The sequence below is a fragment of the Momordica charantia genome (assembly GCF_013281855.1).
Source record: "Momordica charantia cultivar OHB3-1 chromosome 4 unlocalized genomic scaffold, Mcharantia_2.0 BLBB01000004.1, whole genome shotgun sequence".
Classification (NCBI taxonomy): Eukaryota; Viridiplantae; Streptophyta; class Magnoliopsida; order Cucurbitales; family Cucurbitaceae; genus Momordica; species Momordica charantia.
The window spans coordinates 6,051,866-6,076,288 of record NW_028275162.1 but is presented as its reverse complement, the minus strand read 5'-3'; the positions used below and the strand labels follow the sequence as shown (position 1 = coordinate 6,076,288).

At 34.3% G+C, this 24,423-nt stretch overlaps 3 protein-coding genes across 4 annotated transcripts; 2 read left to right on the top strand and 1 right to left on the bottom strand.

Annotated features, from left to right (window-relative positions):
• Window positions 1–46: 46 nt before the first annotated feature.
• LOC111025389 (glutamyl-tRNA reductase 2, chloroplastic) lies at window positions 47–2,875 on the bottom strand. Its single transcript, XM_022303240.2, has 3 exons — window positions 2,246–2,875; window positions 1,513–1,754; window positions 47–1,423 (listed from the first exon to the last, which is right to left on the bottom strand). Exons 1-3 carry the CDS (start codon window positions 2,505–2,507, stop codon window positions 296–298), a joined length of 1,632 nt encoding a protein of 543 aa, XP_022158932.1. The 5' UTR covers window positions 2,508–2,875; the 3' UTR covers window positions 47–295.
• A 3,490-nt stretch (window positions 2,876–6,365) lies between these two features.
• LOC111025385 (peptide methionine sulfoxide reductase B5) lies at window positions 6,366–8,869 on the top strand. The gene is made up of 3 exons (XM_022303236.2): window positions 6,366–6,750; window positions 7,770–7,926; window positions 8,463–8,869. Exons 1-3 carry the CDS (start codon window positions 6,443–6,445, stop codon window positions 8,625–8,627), a joined length of 630 nt encoding a protein of 209 aa, XP_022158928.1. The 5' UTR covers window positions 6,366–6,442; the 3' UTR covers window positions 8,628–8,869.
• Window positions 8,870–11,555: 2,686 nt separating this feature from the next.
• KEA3 (K+ efflux antiporter 3) lies at window positions 11,556–23,798 on the top strand. 2 transcript variants are annotated; one of them, XM_088122692.1, is made up of 19 exons: window positions 11,556–11,763; window positions 13,012–13,410; window positions 14,495–14,596; window positions 14,923–15,003; window positions 15,632–15,733; window positions 16,345–16,422; window positions 17,728–17,796; window positions 17,963–18,013; window positions 18,240–18,353; window positions 18,437–18,538; window positions 18,630–18,764; window positions 19,167–19,348; window positions 19,440–19,575; window positions 20,394–20,465; window positions 20,584–20,685; window positions 20,884–21,045; window positions 21,157–21,246; window positions 21,371–21,532; window positions 23,277–23,798. In XM_088122692.1, exons 2-19 carry the CDS (start codon window positions 13,042–13,044, stop codon window positions 23,544–23,546), a joined length of 2,379 nt encoding a protein of 792 aa, XP_087978818.1. In that variant the 5' UTR covers window positions 11,556–11,763; window positions 13,012–13,041; the 3' UTR covers window positions 23,547–23,798. The 2 variants fall into 2 exon arrangements, with proteins under 2 accessions (XP_087978818.1, XP_022158931.1); XM_022303239.2 differs by having other exon boundaries at window positions 11,556–12,028.
• The last annotated feature ends 625 nt before the right edge of the window (window positions 23,799–24,423 follow it).

Below are 24,423 nucleotides of genomic sequence, written 5' to 3'. Positions count from 1 at the left end.
ATTCATGAGATGATCTGTACTGTGATAAAAGAAACAACAGCAACAATTTTCACCAGACTTTCTTTATTTTACTGTCCATAAAATAACAAATGAATTACACATGAATCTACTCTCTCTATAACCTCATTTCTTTACTTGGTGATTTTCCCTCCAAAATTCCATCGATGCGGGATTATCGTCAATGGAAGAGGAACCAAACCACCAACAGTGTAAAGTTACAAGCAGTCACGAGGCAACATGAATGCTATAACTGTAAGGAATATCAACAAAATACTATATTAAAAAAAAGGGCTTATTACTTCTGGCCACGTTCAACTTTTGCTCTAATCTTCTCTTCCAAGACAGACAAGTCTGTCTCAAGATCAAACATTCTGTTAATAGCATACATATTCTGAAGTATCTCATCCAAAGTCCGGCTATCACTGCCATCGCATCTCAAGTGCTGTATTGGACCATGAAGTAGTTTGTTGGCTATACCAAGGCTAAGATCATTAATGGCTACTTTCTTTTTCTTTGGGATGTCTTCACCCATCTTGGACAGACATTTGTCCAGTTCAGAGGCCCTGATCCTCTCAACATAAGCTCTAAACTTCTTGATGGTAGGAACAGTTTCAAGAGAATCCTTCCAGGCATCAAATTTGTTTAGTTCTTCTGCAATTATTGACTGAGCCTCCTGCACTTTCTGTAGTCTATCCTCCTTGTTAGCAGCCACAACTTCCTTGAGATCGTCTACGTTGAAGACGGATACAGTCTCAAGTTCCGATACACATGGCTCAACATTTCTAGGTACTGATATATCGACAAAAAGGCGCCTTCCTGTTTCTGTACGTGCAGGAGGGAGCATAGCTACATGTTCTTTCGTGAATAACAGTGTTTTCGATGCGGTGCAGGTGAAGATGACATCCGACTCTGCAGCACACACTAAAATCTCTGAAAGGGGTTTGTAGATTATCTCAACATCCTTGAGTTCCTTGCTTAGAGAATCGACACCGTCCTGAGTTCTGTTCACAACCACCATATTCCTGCATCCTTTTGCAATCAAGTGTTTAATCACAAGTTTCCCCATTTTTCCTGCACCAACTACCAGCAGTTTAGCAGTACCATATGAAGATTCTGGAAGTTTCTTCTGTGCAAGCTCCACAGCAGCTGAACTGACAGAAACTGACCCTGACGAAATGTTGGTCTCGGTTCTAACCCGCTTACCCACACTGATGGCATGCTTGAACAACCCACTAATCTTTCTGTCAAACCCAGCCACACCTTGTCCTGTTTTCACAACATGTTTTACTTGAGCAAGGATCTGACCTTCTCCAAGCACAAGAGAATCGAGACCCGCAGAAACTTCAAAGAGGTGTTGAGTTGCATCTTTATTGTATAATAGAACTCTGTGCTTACAAAGCTCTGAAACAGGAATTCCACTCCTCTGCAAGACGTGAAGGAGACAAAAATCAGGAATATTGACCCAGAAAGTCATTGGATAAAAATAGTACACCTTGAAGTAACTATACGCACCGTCGACATCCATTCTGTCACTTCTTTAACCCCACGATGCTGCGACAATGCTACAACATAAATCTCTATCCGGTTACAAGTACTAAGAACAGCAGCTTCTTCTATATGGTTCAGACCACAGAGTTCACCAATGGCATGAGACCATTGAGCTTCTGGAATGGCAAGTTTCTCACGTAACTCTACTGGTGCAGTGTGAACATTAAGCCCAATCACCACAATACTGCTCCTTTCTCTTGTATATCCTGCCCATATGGAAAAAAGGGTACAAACAATTAGCTCCTCGTACAGCTTTCAGAGCTACTCATGACCTACACTCATTCTTGTGAAGAAAAAAAATACATAGTTCATAATTCTTAAAACATAAAAGCCTCAAAGAGTTGCAGACTGCTATTGAAGTGTTTGCATAATCTTCTTCATTCAAAGAAATGGTTCATCAAACTAATGAGTCACCATCAGTGTGAATTCAAGATTGGCCATTTCTCATGAAACTATTTCAAAAGGGATGGTCTTGACCATGAATCCGTGGTTAAGGCATCTCTACGAATCTCCCACCCCAAATATGATGAACAACCAAAGGAGTAAACGACCGATAATAAAAATATTCCAAATTACACTTACGTCATTGCAAAACAATGTGAGAAATTCTAGACTATCAGCAGAAGAAAATTCAAGCAAATGAAAATTCAAACACAGGCATCATCTTAATAAACCCGAAATTTATCATGACACTCACTGTCAGCTGAAGACGTTTTAAGCAATTCGAGAGCCGAAAGAGCAGGCGGGATCGAACCGATCTGACTGCTCCGAACCGAGGCGGTATTGGGGTCGATCTCGCATCTAAGGCCCCAAGAAGCTCCCCTCTGCAACACCAATCTCTTGGTCTTCGAGGGCTTGACGAACACACGAACTGGGGCAGAATACGACGTCGAAGGGGCGACAGATTCTGCACTCGAACGTGTAAAGCACGTCGTGAAACCACCCACAGTAGCCGCCATCGGCAGAAACAAAGAACCCAAAACAAGAAAAACAAAAATGCAGCTGCTAATCTCTGAAACCCGTCACCAGATCGGACCGTAGAGGCCGAGAGAGGGGCGGAGATCTGAGGAGAAGGCGACGGAGAAAACAGCGCGGCAGTGGGTGGCGTTGGGCTTTTATAAGCTGATTTGATTTGACGAGAGGAATTGGATTCAAAGCTCCATTTTTAGATTATTTTTGTATACAATAAAGAAGAATTCAAAGATGGGGTTTGGTATTTGGTGCGAAAAGTTTGACCAGAGATTGATAGCGATACACGTTTTGGTGGAGGGGGTCCAATGGCGGCCGGCGTGTGGTCGGAAGGAAAGTTCACTGCTTTGGGAGCGAGAATGAGAAAATTGTGCCCTAATTTATGCTCGTTGACAAAAATGGAAAATAAATGTGTCCTAATTTTAAAATGAACTTGTTCAATCAAGAAAAATCTCAAACAGAATATTCTGTTTTCACAACGTTCATTAATGGGACTGGGAGGTAAGTCTTTTTTTTCTTTTTCTTTTTTTTTTTTGAGAAAATTACAAATGTTAAAAAATATATTATTATATTTTCTTATTAGTGTCTAATTGGTTCTTACACTCTCAAAATACATATGTTCAATCCCTTTAAGTTTGAAAAATGATTCGAAATAGTCTTTTACATCATTTGATAGTTAGTTTAAACACGTGGAGCCCGCATGATATACAAAGAGGAGAGCGCTGAGCATATCGAAGGGGAAAATGTCGAGCACATCGTACGAATAGTCAAAAGGGAGATGTAGAATGTCGAGTGGTCCCCACAACTCGTATTATGCTACGCCACCATCTTTATCTGACCTACTTAAAAGAGTAAAGACTATTTCTACGAACCAACACAAGTTGCCAAGCACGTTTGACTTTGTAGTTCTTATGGTTTGAGCCACCGAAAATGAATGTGCAATTTGTTGGTATTAGGTAGTGACTATCAATTATTTTTTGTCATTGTTAACCATGTCATGCATCCATGATTTCATGAGTCTTCTCATTTGGATGTGGTATCGGTTCATCCATATACCTCTCTTCTCTACTCGAGCGTCACAAAAAGGAACACTTAAATCCTGTATGAGGTACGCAAAATCTCACATATACTCTTACAGAAAAACCTCTAGTATTCCATACTCGTTTATTCTCATCCAAGTTCTAACTTAGGCATCAGAGTGCAATCAACAAAAACTGCACCAGTGTTATATTTCTATGTGCAGGTTCAGTTAGAACTCGAAGACAAAAGCGTACGTGGCACTTTCGCAGAAATCGACACAAATAGTAACCATATTTATAATTATGGGATAGTTTATGCATTTTTGCACTATTTAATAATTTAATTGCAACAACTTTATTAGCTCGGGTGATTTTATGAAATTAAAAGTTTAATGGTTCGATCCTATAAAATTTATCATTTTTCTTAGTCAATAATAAAAAAATATATATTTTCGAATACGGATGATTAGACAAGATGCCATTACGACAATGACCTTCCAATCCAAGTTCGAGAAGAAAACGGTGAGTTGGGAACTTGCGTATTATTGTTTCGCGTTTTTTTTTCTTTTGGAAAAAAACGTGTTTTACTCCATTATTAAATTAATAATTAGATATTATTAATGTAAATTAAATAACATTGAATATTGCAATTAAATAATTTAGACTCAATTAGTATTGATTATAATAATTGTTTTATAACCATTTACCTTTTTTGTTTTCTATTTTTAAAAACTAAGTTTAAAAATATTACTTTCCCTCTTGTTTTGTTATATAATTTTTATAAACATTTTTCAAATTTAGACCAAATTGAAAAAAAAAATTAAATACTCGTTTTTATTTGAAATCTGGTCAAGAATTCATATAAATTTTTAAGAGAATTGAAAACCTTATTAAAGAAATTGTGAGCAAACAAACATCACTTTTAAAAATAGAAAACTAAAAACGAAATAAACAACAATTTCATCATCAATTATATCAAATTTATTAAACTTGATTTATTAATTTAGCTTCATTAAAAATTAGGGTATTAATTTTTGTTTGACGGAAAATTAGTTTTTCAATTAGACCTCTATAACATAAATTAACTACAATTTTATGGCTAATTGTAATAATTAATTCAATGACCTAACTAAAATTTAATATATTAGATAATCAAATTTATTTATTTGATTAATTATATTTTTTTTAGTATAACAAATGGGACAAGATGCTTAAATCATCCCACTTTATTCATATTGACAATTATAATTTTTATTAATTGTTTGGAGGTAATTATAATTTGTTATTAATGGATACCTTGCCTGTTTTTTGATACAAGAATGACACTTATAATAAATAATTGGAGAACATATAATATTGACTAGTAAGTCTCATCTTCATAAATTTATCCTCTTCTAACATAACAAACAACCTAACTATAATTAAAGATCAAAAAATTTACAACCACCAACGTAAGCATAATTAAACCGTAATTGCTGCCTACTTCTTCGAGATCGGAGGTTCAAAACTTCAAACTCTTGATTTGTTGTACTAAAAATAATATATTGACAACTAATTTTGCAAATCAGCCCCTCATTAAAATATGATATCATTTTCACACATTACCAAACTTTAATTTATTGATAAAAATAAATTGAATTAATTATCTATTAAATATTAATCACTTAACTAGTAATGTGTATGGCTCTGAATATCAGTTGATACGATCGACATGAGAGATAAATCGACATTTCCATCATATAATAAAAAAAATCGACAAAATATGAAAAATATCAACAAAGTGTCTCTAATATATCATAATATAAATTTTAATTATTTTTTAACTTATTTAGAAATATGAAAATGTTTATTTATTAATTTAAATATTTTTTACGATTTTTTAATTTCTATAACTTTAACAGAAATATCCATCGACAACGACCTTTTATTGATATTTACATAAAATTAGGATCTCGACATTTCGATCCACATCAACATTTAAAACTTTGACAATAAATTTTTTATTTTTAATAACTAGTAATGAATTAAATTTATTCAACTAAACAATTCAGTGGATGCTAGCTCATTACAATTCCTGTCAATACGATTATGTATGGTCAAATATAATAATATTTAATTTCCAACAATATTATTATTCTTTATTATGCATGGTCAATCAACATATAATAACATTTTTAAACCCAAAAGATTCCTCAGTGCTTTTCCACAAAACATTTTAAATTGCATCTATCTAGGATACGTTTATTTTTAAAAAAAATTTTAAGTATAATTGATTTTTCAAAATCATCTTAAAAATTAATTTAAAGTGATTTTAAATTCTCCTAAAATTAATTTTTTAATTTGACAAACATGATCTATGGAATACATAAACACCACTAAGAATATAATTAGCCCCTATCGTTGTAATATAGAAGTTAAAGAAAAAATATTTGAACTCTTTCAAATAAAGCAAGATAGCACATGTGTGCATGTAACTACTATTGAACAATCGTGACGTATTGGGTCAATGTCGATGAGACATTGTTAGTCTCGACAAAACCAATCTTGTTGTAGAGTTCAACCAAATCATATTATCGTCTCTAGTTGTAGAACTTAGGTGACTAAGCTTTCTTTTCGAACTTTTGGTGCAACATTCACGATAAAGCTAAGATTTAAGTGCGATAGATTATAATTCGAGGTGGATAAGATATCTATTATAATGTCATAAGATTGATGGTTTGATCCCGACCCGAGTCGGGAGAGAGAGGTAATTTTCTCCGATCCCTCCACAATATTTGATCCAGATCCAAATCCAAATCATCAAAAGCCCAAGACTCATGGAGAAAATATTCCTTTTATCCAAGTCCAAAAAATCCCTCGTCATCATCATCTTCATCTCTGCTTATCTTCCTTTCTCTCTCATTGTTATGGGCTTCACCATTCTCCGAACTTCCCCTCTCTCCTCCTCCCGAGCTCTCGCGAAGCTTCCGCTTTCTCTCCTCTCTCCGCCGCCTCATTTACCGCCTTCTTCGCTTCTCAAAACCCATTTCGGATCTTCTTCTTCCGCCATTTCTGCCTCTCGATTCGGTGGGGCTTTTTGTCCGAGGCCTCGTAGCTTCCGTGGGGGCCGTGTCACTGCCATGTCTTCGCCTGGGTCGGTCCAGAAGTCGGAGGAGGAATGGCGGGCCATCCTCTCGCCGCAGCAGTTTCGAATTCTCAGACAGAAAGGGACAGAGTAAGTCCCCGATTCTCACCATTTTTTGAGTGGTTTTTGTTGTACGTTTTGTCGGTTTTCCAATTTTCTGCTTCTGGAAATTGCTGCTCGCTTGAGTTTTGAAGGAAATCATCTTATGCGTTCCTTTGAATCACTTAATCGCTACTTCAATTTTAGCAAATAGCATTACGTAAACGCTACAGCTATTATTAGTTTTTATACCTCTCCAGCAACCTACTTCACTTCTTCTGTTTCAATTGCATTAATATGATCGTTTTCTTGCATTCTTTGAGATAACTATTGGTTCCATCGTCGCTTTCTATATCAACCTGCTTCAAATTAGCAACAAATGCTGTGGAAACTTGCTCTCTCAAGATTGATTTTAAATCCTTTGAAAACAGGATTCGAACTTTGTCGAGATTTGAAATTACTCAAAATCGTTAGCAACCAAACAGATCTTTAGATAACTTTTGGGATGGTTTACCAAAAAAGTGCCTTTAAGTGAAACCACGTCTTCTCTAAGTACTTTTGGGATGGTTTCTGAAAGAAAGAAGACTTTTGGGATGGTTTATGAGAGAGTGTTTTTAAGTGAACCATGTTTTTTCTAAATACTTTTGGATGAAACATGAAAGTACTTTTAAGTATTTTTAGAAATTTTAAATTCACTTTTGGTTATCTAACCATGAAAACTTTGAAATCTACTTTTAATGGACTAAGGGTGTGTTTGGGAGCGACGGTAGAATTAGTGATTTTGAAGAAAAAAAAGATTGAAGTATAATTGATTTTCTTCTCGTGATAGCTTAAAAATCAATTCAAAGTGATTTTAAGCTTTCTTAAAATCAAATTTTTAATTTTCCAAACATGATCAAGGGAAAGGGAAGTAATTTTGACAATAGTAAAGTGATTTTGGTCATCAAACACACCCTAAAAATAATTTTCACCCTCTCAAATCGGAGTACAAGTCTATTTACTACGACCTTACTTGAACAAGATCGAATCGGATGAATGTTGGATGTAATGTTATTGTTGGGGTATTACAGGTATCCGGGAACTGGTCAATACGATAAGTTCTTCGATGACGGAGTTTATAACTGCGCAGGATGTGGGACGCCCCTTTACAAATCGACTACAAAGTTCAACTCCGGTTGTGGTTGGCCGGCATTTTATGAGGGTCTTCCTGGAGCCATTAATCGCACTGTGAGTCTCCGACCTCTGTCATTCTTAAAATGTAGATTAGAAACTTGCATGTCTCATCACATTATTCTGAGTTGACCCACCATTTCTCCATCCACTTCAATGGTTGTGTATATTAGTCTCTGCTGTTGAAACTATTAACAAAATTATTACGGGACATGCCTATTTAACTCAGCTTATTTAGCACGACGAAGATGACATGTGACTAAAAGAAGTGAATAACTAGATAAAACGAAGTTTCATGTGCAACATGCACCTTTTACGTGTCAAATCTCTGTTATAGAACATGTCATTCTATTTTGTCAAATTGTCCTGATTCTTCTGTCATTTGTTTACCATGTCGTCAAATTAGCCAAAACTTGATTAGTAACTGTGTTGACTATAGAAACTACGTAGAATTACAAATTAACAATTCACTCAAATAGACACAACTATCAAAGTTCATGCACTAAATTTACCGACTTAACTGAAAAGAGAAGTTCCATTTACAAACACATTGTAGAGTTGAACTAATGAGATGGTTTTGCAATAATTACCAGGCTGACCCTGATGGAATGAGGGTTGAAATCACATGTGCTGCCTGTGGTGGTCATTTGGGTCATGTTTTTAAAGGAGAAGGCTTTAGAACACCAACAGATGAGCGCCATTGTGTCAATAGTATTTCACTAAAGTTTCTGCCTGCTGATTCCCAACCATCCCAATAAGTTATTTCCCCATCATACACTTCTGTTTTTTCTTAATCCTGTGATTATATTTATATCCTAACTTAAATAAGTCGTTGATGTTACTACTTCTATTCTATGTATATTTTGGTGATTGTGTAAAATGAATTGTTCTGCCTCTATTCTCGATGCGTTTTCGAGTGTACAATTGCAACTTTTTTGGTTCTATTTTGACAATGTGGAAACATATAGTTGAATTAATGTAATTATATGTGATTGTTTAAGAGGTCTAAGGAATTACAATATGAGATTCATTTTGTATTGAGATATGTTTAATTCCTTCCATTTTTGCATCGTCAATTTTTTAAATAACTACGTCGAAACTCTCTAATTGTAAAGGTGGAACTTAAACACTAATGCAATCTTGTGTTCATATTATTATAAGTTATCATCTTAGAATTTAGCATGATTAGTTTTGCTCATCATTTTATGGACATATTGTGTCACACATGCATGTAGTTAAGAAATTTGCAACTAACAACTCCCAAAGTTGCTAGTTTTATATCATATTCTGTGGCACCACCTATGCACCACCTATGGGGAATCTATTTTTAACAACTGTGGCGATAATTAGGGCTCGTCTGGTAACGTTCTCATTTTTTATTTATTGTTTCCAATTTTATTAGGAAATCTATGTATTTGATAACCATTTTTGTTTCTTGTTTATTGTTTCTCATTTTTTAGAAACATTTTCAAAATTGTGTAGAATTTTTGGAAACAACATAAACAAGTTTCTTGTTTTCATTTGTTGTTTCTAATTTCTAATTTATTCCAACATAAATAAATGTCTTGTTTTATCATTCTTGAATCCATGAGTATTGAGAGCAAACAGTTCTATTTTTTCTTTATTAAAAAAGAGGAAAAAAACAAGAAATGCTAATGTTACCAAATGAGCTTAGCGGTGCCATGCATTAGACTACTTTCAACGTTGCAACGATCTCAAACATAATACTCTAAATGTGTATGTGATGAGGGGTGTTACAATACATTGAACTACCCTTATTAAAAATCGTGGAAGGTACACTAAAGTATTCTTTTTCTTTTTTTTAGTACAACATTTGAGTGTGGGGATTCAAACTCTTAATTTCATGGTTGGATACATACATATGTCTTAATTTGCTGAGCTATGCTCTGGTTGGCACATACTAAAGTATTATTGATACTTACGTCATATTTTACCATAGACGGTAGAGGGGTGAGAATAGTGAGGTAAAATAAATAAGTAAAATGCTTGCTCTTCATAAGCGAGGACTAATATTGCCATCCTTACTATTAAATGTTTGATAACCAAGAGAGATAAATGTAAAAGAGATATTTTTTATTAAAAATAATGAGTTGTCATCCATTTAGTGGTGAGGATGGCTGGATTGGTCTTCATTTGATCCAAATATTTTTCGATAACTAATAATCACAATCTCTACGTCCCCCTTTTGTATCAGGGTCACATGCACAAATGCATGAATTTTAATAAACTAACCATGAAGCATTTTTGCGGAAACTATAACCTATGTTGCTCATGTATCTTTTAAATCCATCGTGATACTTAAATCTAGAATCGTAATCAATATAAACATAGCTGAATGGAGGTAAGACACATATTAATATTACAAAAGTTGATGTTGAATTCTTTACTCCATATTGAATTAAAAAAGAAATATATATATGCGAGGATAAATTAATAATAAAATTTATAGTCATATACTATTTCTTAGTATTTTATGGTATTACAATACTGTATTTTAAGAACATTGTCAATTTTGGACCACCTTTTTTTATTTTTTATTTTTGTGCAGAATGAACTTGAGATTTTTTAATACATTAGGGATAGATTTGAGAATTTGGAAAAATGGATAATAACCTAACCCTATGGATTACTCGGTAATATTTAACCTAAAAACAATAATTAAAATTTAAAGAAAATAAATGATTAAATATTTACTTGAGTAAATTAGGTTGTTTTAAGTTTTTAGGGTCGTGTACAACATTTTTCAAACCTTTAAATTTTGTATTTAATAAGTTCATTCAACATTTTTTAATATTTGGGAGTCTATTAAACACATAAAATTGAAAGTTTCGGATGTATTAACATCTTTTAAAGTTTGGGAACTTATTAGATACAACATTAAAAATTTTATAGCTTATTAGGGTTTAAGAACCGATTAGACACAATTCTACGAGTCCAAAAACTAAATTTATAATTTAACTTACCTCAAAATCAATATAAATATAAATGCGTTAAAGATATCTGCTCCTTTACTCAGAAGTTCAAATCTTTACCTTCATATTTGTTAGTGCTAAAAAAATCCACTATTAAATAAAAATATTTAAATGTTATTTTTGCCCGAATACTTTTAACTTTTTGTTCATTTTTAATTATTGTAGTTCATTTTGATTTCTGTATTTTTAAAAACTGACCAATTTTGTCTACGATTACAAAATTTCATCACAAAATTTATATACAATAGAAATTCTTTACTATAAATTTATAATTACATTTCAATAAATTTAATGAGATAAGGTCATGTTAAAGATTATAATTGAAAGAAATGTGAAAGAAACTAAAATAGTGAACGTAATAGAAATATACCATTCTAAAAGAAATGTGAAAGAAACTAAAATAATCAACTTTTCAAAGTACAAAATAGAAATAGACAAATTTGAACCAACCATTGAAATGAACAAAATTAATTTCTAGATTAAAATGAACCAAATTTACAAGTAAACGAAACAAAATAAACATTTTGAGATTGAAACTAAAATTACCGAAAGTCGAAATTTGAAAAAAAAAAAAAAAAAAAAGATAGTACTTGAAGTTAAATAAAATTACAAAATTTGAACTTTCACGTGTTTCTCAGTGATGTATATAAAAATTGTTTGCAGGCCATATGCATATTTTCAGAACTTGATTCTGCACCACAAATCCATTACACGGTGATGGGTTAGTGGTTCAGATTTTCTCTCTCAATTTCCATTGTCTTCTTCCGGATGTAGTATTGGATTGCATGTCTGATTACACCAATTGCCATGGTCGCAAAAATGGACACGTAAAACATTGCCAGCCTTTCTGGGGCGTACGCTTATTACAACTCAAAATCCAATTCTATCTTCCCATGGCGATGTGAGCATATCCTTTGTTTTCTCTCCAAAAGCTACTTACTAATCAAAATCCCAAAAAATTTGAGCCCCATTTTGATCTTTCTTGCCCCCTCCTTCAGTTTTGACTGGATATTTATGTTCTAATTTTCTAATCTGGGTTTTGAAGTTCTGGGTTTGTCGTTAAGCCAGCAAATGTTTCTCACTGTATTCCAATTGGGTATATTGGCTTCATGAGTTTAGGCACTATGTTGGACCCGGTTAGTTGCTGCCAAAGCTCCCAGTCCCAGGTAGCAATTTGTCTATTAGTTTTTGTAATCTTTTCATGATATGAAGTTTCAAAATCTTGATGGCGTGGATGTGTGTTGTTGGACTCAGGTGAGTTTGGTACCACTTCTGAATGAGTGAAAAGTGCTTTTAAACACTCTTTCAAATTTTCATGAGGTTTGATTACATGGGTCAAAAGTGATTTTCGAAGATTTTAATCACACCGTAAAGAAGTATTTTGGGTAGTGCTTCTTTCTGATGTAGATTAGCTTAAAAGGCACTATTCTCAAAAGTGATCGCAAAACTCACAATTGGATTGGAATTTCAAGGCCATTTCTTAATGTGTATATTTTTAGATATAATCTGACTTGGAAATTGCATATCTTAATGGGTTGCAAGGTTCGGTCTCTTTTGAGGGATGATTGATTTGGAATATGGAACAATATAGTGCCAAGAGTATGTGAATTGTGAAGTTACTGGGATACTGATGACTTTATCAAATTTCTTTCCGCCATGTTTTTTGCAATATATAGACTGTAAAGAGATTTGGACAGTGAATTGTTGAATATTGAATTGGTCTCCCAGTGGTAGGTTACTAATTATTTTTTACATTTGTACGTGTTTTGCATTTAATTCAATAGTCATTTCTTCTTGGAAGCTATTTGAAGATTATTTTTCAACTGCTAATGCCATATAATAAAAATAAAATTGTGTGGAACTGAAGAGGTATTAGTTTAAAATCTTCCAGGTTCTGACACGATTAAATTTATTGTTTTCTTTTATCAGAAATTTGACGACGAATAGCTAGTTATATTACCAACTTTTGGAACCCAGTAACTACTTCAATAAGGCATTCAACAATTCATTTAATAGTTCTTCAACCTTATGAAAAAATTATTTTACCTCCACGGTTCTGTTTAAAATAACTCCCATTTACACTTTCAAACTTGAGGAGGTTTATTATGCCCAAGTTTCTCAATTGTTTCACTTGTTTCTTACTATGCAGATTTATAGTGTAGTTAAACAGAAGAATCCTATGAGGGCCTACTCTCATATTATTCATCAACTTTGTGGACCTTCCTTCAATTTACATAACTTACAGTCGAAGAAAGTGGCTGTTCCATCATTCACCATAAATTGCTTGAGGAATGGTTATTCTTTAGTACCTGTACTTTTCCACAACAGTTCTACTACATTAGCATTCAGCTCGTCTAAAGTAGTTGGCCGGGATGGATTCAATTGGTCTAATCATAGGCCTAAACAGAGGGAAAGATTAAGAACATGTGCGGCCGTTGATGTTGCAGCTGCTGTTGATGTCATCAATGATCTAGGATTGGATACATTGACATTCCTAGCTGTGACAGTCATAGTTGTTCCTCTATTTAGGAGAGTTAAAGCTAGCCCTGTAAGAATGATATTTTCTTTCTCCTCCGCTTATTTTTCTTATTTTCATTCGATCTTTATGAGATTGAATTATCTTTTTGAAGTGCATGAATATAATGATTAACCGTCAGGATGCGAATACAACATTTGTTTCAAAATAAGTGGTATACTATCATGTTTAAGATTGGTGGAGTTTACTGCAATGTCAACTTTGTTCCCTTTTCTGTGGTTCTATAAAGTAATTTAGGTAGCTCCATATTCCATTTTCTGATAAAATTTATATACTTATACACATGTGCATGACAGCATGATACATATAATACTTTTGGGGGTGGGTTGGAGGAATCTGCTGGGCGTCTTGGTTCTTTTCCATTTTTCTTGTGATAGTTTCATTCTTCATCTTAAGCAGATTGGCTTTTATAACTATATTTTTGATATTGGCTTATTTTTACATAGCATGGGTATGATGTCATTCTCTGAATAAATATATTACTATTGACAAAGATTGTTAGAGTTTACTGATTTCTCTCCTCATGCTCTTGTTCTTAAAGTTGGATCGTTAGAATTTAGTAGTGAAATACTTTAACTGTATGAGGTTTCAGATTTAGTTCCCAAGGGCCACTTGCATGAATTTATCAATGTCATGTGGATGACAGTAGTATCTTAAATCTGATAGCGATATATGGACTTGTAATGAGGGTGTTGTCGGGTCAGAGTTCTGGGACCAAGATGCTCTAATTACTGCAGGTCTAACTTCAGATTAGAGCATCAGAAATAAAAGATGTGACCGATTCAAGTGTTATCAGTTTTGGACTGGTGAACGAAATAATATTTTGAGAGTTTTGGGTTCCCAGAATTAAAAAGAAAAATATTAAGAAACTGATCAATAGGCACAGGCAGATATAGTTAATGCAAGATTTTACATTATATGCACAGATGTTTAACTCTACTAAGATTCCTATTTAGGCAGACACGTATACATGCACATGCTAGAGCTGTATATAACAATATTTAGTGCTGTCTTATGGAGATCTTGAATAATACGAATTACTATGCAATTTTTTCATGTTTGATTAAAAGTCTGACCTTATGGTGGTTGTTTTCAGATACTTGGTTTCTTCTTTGCTGGGATTGTACTTAATCAATTTGGTGTGATTAGAAATCTTATAGATGTTAAAGTTTTGTCCGAATGGGGAATACTTTTCCTGGTAAGCCACATAAACTCTTTCTTCATGGGCTAGTTTGTGGGTATTATGCTGCTTTGTTATCATTGAATGACGATCCATGTATGATGTTGCATTTTGCATAACAATTAACTTAAATTAAGATTAAATGAATTAAATAAGTTATTGGATGTGGAAGAAAGACACTGTGAAGTATTATAGATCTGACCACCTTTGGACTGCCATCATATTCCCTTCCTTCTTATCTTCATGAATCATGATTATTATTATGTGTAATTGTTTGAGCATGTATGTTAGCATTTGAGTGTGTTTGTTTAATCATACATTACACTAACAGTATTCCTTTTTAGCTATTTGAGATGGGTCTAGAGCTTTCATTTGCCCGTTTAAAGGCTCTTGCAAGATTTGCTTTCGGCATGGGTTTGACACAGGTATGATTCTACAAAGAAAAATAGATTCTTGACTGGAATAAATTGTGAATTGAATCTGTTTACTTTTCCTTGATTAGGCCTACTAATACCATCTATAATTTTGATACATAAATCAACGGAAACAGGTTGAAATTTGTTGTCACATCATATAGTCATCTTATCTGGGTTTCAGTCTTTCAAATAAGATGCATATATGGAGAGGGAAAGTCAGAGTGAAATAGGTTAGAGAAGGTAATTTTGAATGCTGAGTTTCAATTTCCAAATTAGACGTCATCGATTTGCTTATAAGAATAAAAAGTTGATTGGTGACAAAGTCATGAAGGGGGAAACCATGTCTTTTTGTATCTCCCTTTATTCCCCTTCCATTTTTCCTGGACTCTGGAGGGGATGAATTGTTGACCCTTTTGTTTTGGGGATAGGGAAGTGTTGTAGTCACTTTTAACTTTGGAGGAGATCAAGAAAGTTGTATATAGTTTGAAGTGGTAAGGCACGTTGTCCTTTCCACATTGGATATGCGATAGCTTGTAGTAGAGGAGCGCTCAATTTCTATAATCTAGTTCGTATCTTCTCCTTGTAGTTTAAGTCTTCTAACTTGTTCACTCACCCACTCCCACCTTTACTTTTGAAGGTCATATTATCTACTATCGCTTTCACAGCATTTGAACTTCCCCCTAATGGGGCTATTGGAACAAGAATTTTGGAGTTCCTTTTTCATGCCAGATCTGACTTGGTAAGCAATCTGTTTCAATTGATATCCTTGATCTGCATTACATACATGTAAATTCTGAATCCCAATTTATTTGGCTGTTGCCTGTTAAGGATTAGAATAGACTACCAGCTTTACTTTTTGAATCACGTCCATTGAAATTGAAAATTTATATTTATCTTTTTAGCTAAAAAATGGTCTAATTTAATGCCCATATTCCAAGGTTGGCACTTGGCAGTCTTTGACTTGATGAGTTGAGATTTGGGGGAATATCAGTCTTTGACTTCATTCTCTCTTTCAGAAACTATCATTTACCCCAAGGAGATATTTGGTGACAAGTTGGGCTTGGACTATTTTTATAAATGATAAATCCACTCAATGGAGGAAGATAGAAAAAACAAGAAAGAAAATGGAGGGGAAGGAAAGATAATATTAGACCAAGTCCCCATGTGTATAAACATTTATAACATTTTGCTGCTAAATTTTGAGAACTTCAGATTCAGACAACAAAATCTTTCCTTTTGTGTTATGATTGCAGTCTTAGTATGGAAGCGGTTTTCAATTCCCTCTCTTATGCTATGATGACAATGTTGCATTTACTTACTAACTTTGAGATATGATTTTCTGAACTGTAGGTTAACATCAGAAGCATTGATGAAGCTATTGTGATTGGTGCTGCCCTTTCTCTTTCTTCTTCAGCTTTTGTTTTACAGGTAGCCTAATAAAGTACTCTCAGAATAGAACTTTTTTTTTTATCAAGAAACAAACTTTTCAGAATCTATCATTGATAAATGAAATAGAAGAAAATGTTGAAGCCAAATAAAAAACAAATCTCTAAATATTACAAGAGATTAGAATATTGAAGAACAAAAAGCCTAATATCTTGACAAAACGAGTCAAAACAACCAAAATTACTCCCTTCAAGCTAAACAAACTCTTCAAATGGCAAATAGGAAAAGCATGAAAAAATCTTCAAACTTCAAAAAGACTCGTTGTCCTTTAGATGAAAGGATTGACACTTCTTAAAAAGAATGAGGGTGAGACTCGCAGAATAGAACTTGTACATATGTCTAATTTTCCATACACCAATTCATAGGTATGAGAAGGGATTCTAGGGAGAGTGCAATGTCATAATACTTGTGTCAAACCCATGCCGTACCAGTCACAATAGACTCCTCTACAGTGGGGTGTATTTGTTGCTTTCGGCATGGGTTTGACACTGGTTAAAATATGTTGCAAAGAGGCAGTAGGGAAAGTGCAATGCTGGAGTAAGTGATTCTGGTCCTCTACTGCCTCTCTGCAACATATACAAGGCTACACTACTATAGGAGGAGGCACATAGCTTACATCGAAAATTATTATTTGGTTCTGTAACTGGCGTAAATTCTAATTTCTACCTAGCTTGTAGTGAAGCAAAATGTTTTTTTTTTTTTGATGCCTACATTTTCTATAATTTCATGAAAAGATGCATCAATCCATTGAGGACGTGAAGACAAGACTATTATTAAGAATGGAGGAGAAGTAAAACCTCTGAAGATTGTGAAACCTATGTCCTCCTGTACTCAATCTTTGGTCAAGAACAATCCTGCGATTGATTCTTAAGTTATATAACAGTAACAGTTGTGTAGCATCACTAAAGTTTAGAGGCATGGGGAAATAGGGTAAAAAGAAGACCTACACCAATTTTCTGTGATCTCCACAAAAATGAGTACGATTCTTATTATCTAGAGATAACAACTAAAGTAGAATTGATAGAGCAATCAATGTTAATCATGTATTGATTGATTTAATATCTCATCAACCAAATCCTCTTTCATTTCCATTCAATGACAAGATCTAGGTCTTATCATTACTAATTTCATTAAATTTAGCCCTTTTTTTTTCTTTTTTTTTTTTTTTGTGAAAGAGCCAAAAATATAATTTTAACAGCAATTTTTTTAGTTTATCACATTTTACATGTGAGGATATGCTAAAGGTAAGCATTTAGGAAAGTTGACCTTACCTATCATAATGAATAGCTTCTTGCAGAGAAAGGTGAGCTTGCAACAAGGTTTGGCTCGGCAACTCTAGGGATACTTCTTTTTCAGGTTTTTCTTTTTTTTCTTTTTCACTTTAAATTTATTCTCTGGACTTTTTCACGTTGGTCCTCTTTAGTATATTATATACCTTCTTTTGAAATATTTTGGTCCTTTTTTCAGGTTTCAATCAGAATTATTTCTGTAACTTTTCTGTAATGCATACTGTTTGTTGCAGGATATTGCTGTTGTCCCTCTCCTGGTCATACTTCCGGTTCTTGAGAGCCAGGTATATTAAATGAGTCTAGCCTTGTTTAGAGAACGATCTGTTATTGGGGGAAAAAGCTGGGGAATTTGAATCCCTCTGCTGCTCATCTAAAACGTTTCTCCCGTGATTGCTTTATACACTCAACTATTTCTCCCCTTCATCTAGATGTCTATAACATAGAACCAAGTTAAACAATTCAGTTAACCTCGTGTATTACTTCTTTTCCTTTCACTCTTCATCCTCATAGAATTTGGGCACGCAAAGTATCTGGCCAATGCTTGCACAAGAAAGTTTGAAGGCCTTAGGTGGACTGGGTCTGCTCTCCCTTGGAGGGAAGTTAATACTTAGGCGAGTTTTTGAGGTTTGCATCATGCTTATTTTATTTCGGCAATATTAGTAAGGGTCCAAGTCTATTTCAAGATTTTAATAGAGATTAATATTCAGGTAGTTGCGGAAGCAAGAAGCTCAGAGGCTTTTGTGGCACTTTGCCTGCTGACAGTTGCTGGCACTTCACTAATCACTCAGAAATTGGGCTTTAGTGATACGGTTTGTTTCATTTTTAAATGCTTGAGAACAACAAATGTGAATAGTTTAGTTTTCATATTTATATCTTAATTATAATTGATGTACAGTACAGCTGGGAGCATTTTTGGCTGGAGCAATATTAGCAGAAACTAATTTCCGGACACAGATTGAAGCAGATATTAGGCCATTTAGGGGCTTGCTCCTTGGGTTATTCTTTGTTACCACGGGGACTTCCATTGATACGCAGGTGCAATATCTTCTGTTTGCCATATTAGATTAAGATTACATTATTGGTTAATAATTAATATAGTTATGCAATAATAATCTGTTAGTTTGAATGATGTATATTGCAACTAGGAGAATATAGGTTATAGCCACAAGAGATCTAATTACGTGCAATGTAATATTTCTTAGCTGAACCTCATAAGTTTTTTAGAAGGTATAAAAAGAGTGCATGCACACTTTCTGGCTAAAGGGTGTGACGTGGAAACAAAATTTTCACAATTATGCTCTGTTTTTTCCTTCTTTTTGATATGATCTGTTAAAATTTTTCAATATGTTCTTAGAAGTTAGGCCACATCCCAAAGTACTCTTATGACTTGAGGGTTCCACTGCATCTTGTTTTATAAAAGGTTTCATTTCTATGCAGCTCCTGTTCCGAGAATGGCCGAATGTTCTTGCACTTTTGGCAGGTTTAATAGCAATCAAGACCCTTATAATAACAGCAATAGGTCCCCGTGTGGGACTCACTACTCAAGAAAGTGTAAGAATAGGATTACTTCTATCTCAAGGAGGCGAGTTCGGGTTTGTAGTGTTTTCTCTAGCTAACAGGCAAGTCTTAACTTAGATGGTATACGTCTATTATCCACCCATGAATCCTTGTTTCATGTTTGCTTACCATTTACCACTTCCATGATAGCAGGCTTGGAGTGCTACCACTTGAGTTAAACAAGCTGCTCATCATTATTGTTGTCTTGTCAATGGCTCTAACCCCCTTGCTTAATGAAGCTGGACGAAAGGCATCTGAATTCATTAGCGAAAAGTACGAGACAGAGGACGTATGTTCTAACTTTAAGGCTTCTCTTTGATACCCAGTGTCTGATTTGCATTTAACTGGACTTGAATTTGGCTTTGCATTTGTTGATGGCAACAAAATTGTTACTCAGTGGCTGATAATTCTTATAGAGACCTCTTGCTGCTACCTTGCTATGTGACCCATTAAGAGAACATTTCAGGATTGTCTTCATCTCAGTTACAAGTAGTATAAAGTATAATTACCAATGAAAGGCAAAGATCCTTTCTGAAGGCAGAGAATCCTCCATGAAATGACAAACTTAGAACCGTTCCAGTTATCAGTTATGGTCTTAAAAGATAGAATACAAGGAAAATAACTAAACTTGGACGGCCTCAGAAAGCTTAAAGGTAATATAGACTCAATATGTTATAAGACATTCTTTGAACTTTGGTAATTGTCCCCCAGGCTTCAAATAAATACTCCAAATAATTTTCGGTTTAGCTTATCTCTTTGAAATCGGTCTTTTTTTATATTAAATTTAAAGCCATTTCAGAAAATGTCACTGCTCTGCTTCTGGGAAGACAATTTAATTATACCAGAGAGATGCAAGATTGTTGCATAACTGCCATTTAAATGGAATGGGCATGAATAAACAAATGATCTGTATCGGTATCTTTACTTGCTAAGGTTCTAACCGGAAAACTAGCAGGAAATACTTTTTGAAGTAAATAATTTCTCTAATGTGCTGATAGAATAAAATAGGGAAAACAAAAATAAGAATGCTTGGATGCTGGTCTAGACCAGTTATACTTTTACTGTGTTGGTTTAGTATGCCTAATTTGAAATGGGAAATTTTCACAGAAAGCTGCAGAGACGGTAAATTTTGACGCTAGCGAACCTGTTGTCATTGTTGGATTTGGACAAATGGGTCAGGTATGTGTGTGTGTGTATATATGTATGTATTCTTTTTTCTGATTTATATTATGAACCATTATATAGAAAGGGTTCAGCCCCGAGTTTTTCTCCTTTGAATCTTGTCTTTGCTATCTAGGTCCTGGCAAATTTCTTATCTGCACCTTTGGTATCTGGGGGAGATGGCGACACTCCTGGATGGCCATATGTGGCTTTTGACATCGATCTTTCTGTAGTGAAGGTTGGCTAGATTTTCATTTTTCACAGTGCTGTCACGAGCGATTTCACTTCCCTTGTTTGCAATATCATAGAGTTCCTGTAAAATAGTTCTTCCAAGAGCTTACTTTGAATTGTCCATCCCATTTTCTTCTCCTCCACAAGTTTTGTGCTATTTGGTTATCTGACTTCTTACACTGTTATGATTATTTATCATCTTCAGACATCTAGAAAACTTGGTTTTCCTGTTCTCTATGGAGATGGATCTCGACCAGCAGTTTTGCAGTCCGCTGGAATCTCTTCTCCAAAAGCTGTCATGGTTATGTACACAGAGAAGAAGACGACAATTGAGGCTGTTCAAAGGCTCCGGCTTGCTTTCCCAGCAGTAAATTTGCTCTCCCTCTTTCATTATCCTTTAAAGTTTGTTGTTTAACTTAGTGGCTATTCATTCTTTTTGGTCTGATTTGTATAACACAAAAAAACTTCTACAATACAGATCCCGATTTACGGCCGTGCTAAGGATGTGGTGCATCTATTAGATTTAAAGAATGCTGGTGCTACAGACGCTATCCTCGAAGATGCGGAGGTAACAGGGTCAAGTGATCAGAAAACAATGCATAATTATTGACATTTGGTTTTGTAATCTTTGATATATTCTTCTAGATAAACCTGGATATCTTGACTAATAATTCTTCAATTTATTTGTGCAGACTAGTTTGCAACTCGGGTCAAAGCTTTTGAAAGGGCTCGGCGTCATGTCTGACCAAGTGTCTTTCATAAGTCAGATTGTTCGGGACTCTATGGAAATACAAGCTCAGGATGCACTCGACAAATCTGACGAGCAAGAGTTAGAAATTATGAAGCCGATGCAGGTTCGTATATTCAAATAAAACAATTGTCAAAATTTTTGGTTAACTAGATATAGGTGGGAGAAAAAGGGAAAGGAAAGCAAAAAACATGCTAGAGGTGTCAATGGATTGTCTTGCTTGCATAGACTATACATCTAAATTCCAGCTGAGAGTGGATAGAACTTTTATCTGGGAGCACTTACTGATTTCTGCGACCTATTTGGTTTGACTTTAGTGAGTTTAGCGGGCTCTACCGTGGCAAGCTGTCAAAATGTCTTTTAATTGAATTCTTCAGTTGTTGGATCAGTTCTACTTTCCCTTTTCTTTTCTAGAAAAGGATGGTTGAAAGATAATAGATTTGACTTTTGGGACTTCATTTGCCAAGAACTGTAGCGATCAATACGATAGAATCCTCTTTTGGGATATGTTCGATTAAATGCCAAAAGAAACAATGGCAGCCGAAACTATAGACTTCAAGGGAAATCCGAGTTTCTTCCACTCTCACTCTTACTTACATCATACCCTTCACTTCTAATCATCCCAGCTCTCAACGTCCATATAAATTCCCTATCTTTTATTCTCACATACTCCCCTTCTTGTTCCTTCTAGAATTAGTGAAGTGCACCACTGGCTTCTCCTTTCAATCACAATAATTGTTAGACATGAAGTTAAATGACAGAATTTTGGTGTCTGTTTATATTTTTACTTGCTTGTTTCATCCATTTTCTTTGTTCTTTTGACAAGAAACTGATTCTATCAAAATAATGAAATATACAAGGTCAAAGCAAACTAAAGCTAAAGGATTAAAAAGAAACCCTTACCATTTGGTGCAAATAGAAGGTCATTGGTAGAAAAGTGTTAAGCGTGTAAAGGTATCTATAAAAAGAATAAATTTACTGGAACTCATCAACTTAAGCTTTTGGGTAGACTTCGGTAGATTGGTGGTTTAACATGGAGTGAGAGCAGGAAGTTTTGTGTTCGAACTCTTGTAACGTCATTTCCTCTCAATTTAATATTGACCCACTTGGACGAGTGAGGGGAGTATTAAGGTATCTATAAAAAAAATTAAGTTTACCGTACGCCATCGATCTAAGCATTTGAGTTGGTTGGTGATTTAAGAAAAAAGTCCTTATGCAGGTTTGTTCAAGGGGAAACAAGAGCACCATTCCCCAACTGACCCAACCGATTGCTCCTTCTTCCTTCGTAAAAATCTCTAACCATAGCTCTAATAGCACTAACCCACATTGTCCTAAAAGTAATCCATTTCACTCAGCATTATTAGTAGTCTCTTCTCAATGTTCTTGGTGCTAGGCAAGTTAGAAATTTGTTGGTTAGGGTATAAATATTGATCGTTTGGCAAATTAGTTACCATTTCTAGTGTTTGTGATTCTGAATTGTTAAATCACTACTAAATCCAAAAGCATAAGTTTATACGCTCAATCTTTTATATACATTCGTAATACTTTCTCTCAGATATAAAGCTCAACACATAAATCATTCATATAAATTTAAAAAAAAAAAAAAGACATTGCAGACATTCAAACTTAGGAGAACCTTTAAGGTAGAGGCCTCTTGGTTCAAAACAACGTCAAATAACCACGAAACTTAAAACCTTAAACTTATAAGTTAGAAGTTAGAGTATATTTAATCTTGTATCATTGTATGTGTATTCTTAATAGGAGCATTTTACATTTTGTTACATATGAGATATGACTTTGTTAGTATTCACTAAGAAGAAAATGACAATGTTACTGGTTTGATTGATTAGATACGCGTCAAGGACTCACTCGAGTCGGGATTACCTAGTTTATCAACGTCCCCCGAGGACAACCTGTCGAGGCTGAACCAGGAAGACAACTCTCTGATCTTAAATGGCAAAGAAATGGAGCAAAGAAAGCAAGATGCTGTTTTCCAGAAGGCTGAAGATTTAGATGGAAAGGGAGTTCTATACTGTGAACTTGATTCAGAGAACAACTTTTTAGATCAAAATGTGGCAGAGCCACCAACCCCTTTCATAGCAGCCACTGACGAGGTTTAGAAAAGTGAATGGCTTACTGAAATGAAAGGATTCTTGTGTTCCAAAAGTTTTGTTTCTGTCCATTCACTTGTCAAGAATTTTTTTCCCACAACTTTTGACTTTGTTTAGTCTTTAGTGGGCATAAGATCTCATCTGGCTACTGTTGTAAAGAACTTGTCAGAAAAGCTTTTGGCCCTTTCCCCAAAGAAACCACACCACCATGTATATTGGCTTCATTTGATTGATATTCTATTAGTTGTCACTAATTTTGGATCCTGGTTCTTTGATATCAAATGGCGTGGAAATAGTCACTAATATCTAGCCAGTTGAGTTGTGCTCGGGTCTTTTCTAGATTAGTTGAGAAGCTTGTTCATTGCCTCGAGATGGTTAAGGAAAAGGGATTTTGACTATTGGGGCGACATTGTTTTTCTTTACCTTACCTGTCATGTTTAAAGTTGTATGGTTCGTTCGGAAAAATAATATTCTTAAGAAATTACATTACAACTATTCTTAAGAAATTACATTGCAACTCAGGGCTGTGAATTCAAATTGCTACAGTTTACAGAGATGTTAATGTTGAATTTATTTTATATAATCCTAAAGATGGTTTTTCTTCAAGCAAGAGATTGTTTTGACATGTAGCACAAGTTTTTTTTAATAAAGAAAAAAGACGGTTCTTTTTCGTGTACTTATCCTATACTTATAGTTAAAGTTTTAAATGTTGATGTTAATGGAAATGTGTCGATGGAAATATTGATAAGATATAGATGTTGATGGATATTTTTTTTGAAAAATTATAAAAAAATATATTTAATTTAGTATTTTACCTCTTTTAAATAAATTTAAAATTCTTGTTATTAATACTAATATTAATAATATTTTGTTGATATTTTTTAAT

What these genes read in the sequence shown, in the direction of transcription:
- KEA3 (XM_022303239.2), top strand. Translation starts at nt 11,972, where the DNA reads ATGAGTTTAGGCACTATGTTGGACCCGGTTAGTTGCTGCCAAAGCTCC. An exon ending in GGAGAGTTAAAGCTAGCCCT is followed by an intron (nt 13,411 to 14,494) that starts GTAAGAATGATA and finishes GGTTGTTTTCAG; the next exon opens with ATACTTGGTTTCTTCTTTGC. An exon ending in AATTGGGCTTTAGTGATACG is followed by an intron (nt 18,539 to 18,629) that starts GTTTGTTTCATT and finishes TGTACAGTACAG; the next exon opens with CTGGGAGCATTTTTGGCTGG.
- LOC111025389 (XM_022303240.2), bottom strand. Translation starts at nt 2,507, where the DNA reads ATGGCGGCTACTGTGGGTGGTTTCACGACGTGCTTTACACGTTCGAGT. An exon ending in TAAAACGTCTTCAGCTGACA is followed by an intron (nt 1,755 to 2,245) that starts GTGAGTGTCATG and finishes CCATATGGGCAG; the next exon opens with GATATACAAGAGAAAGGAGC. An exon ending in TGACAGAATGGATGTCGACG is followed by an intron (nt 1,424 to 1,512) that starts GTGCGTATAGTT and finishes CACGTCTTGCAG; the next exon opens with AGGAGTGGAATTCCTGTTTC.
- LOC111025385 (XM_022303236.2), top strand. Translation starts at nt 6,443, where the DNA reads ATGGGCTTCACCATTCTCCGAACTTCCCCTCTCTCCTCCTCCCGAGCT. An exon ending in CTCAGACAGAAAGGGACAGA is followed by an intron (nt 6,751 to 7,769) that starts GTAAGTCCCCGA and finishes GGGGTATTACAG; the next exon opens with GTATCCGGGAACTGGTCAAT. An exon ending in CTGGAGCCATTAATCGCACT is followed by an intron (nt 7,927 to 8,462) that starts GTGAGTCTCCGA and finishes AATAATTACCAG; the next exon opens with GCTGACCCTGATGGAATGAG.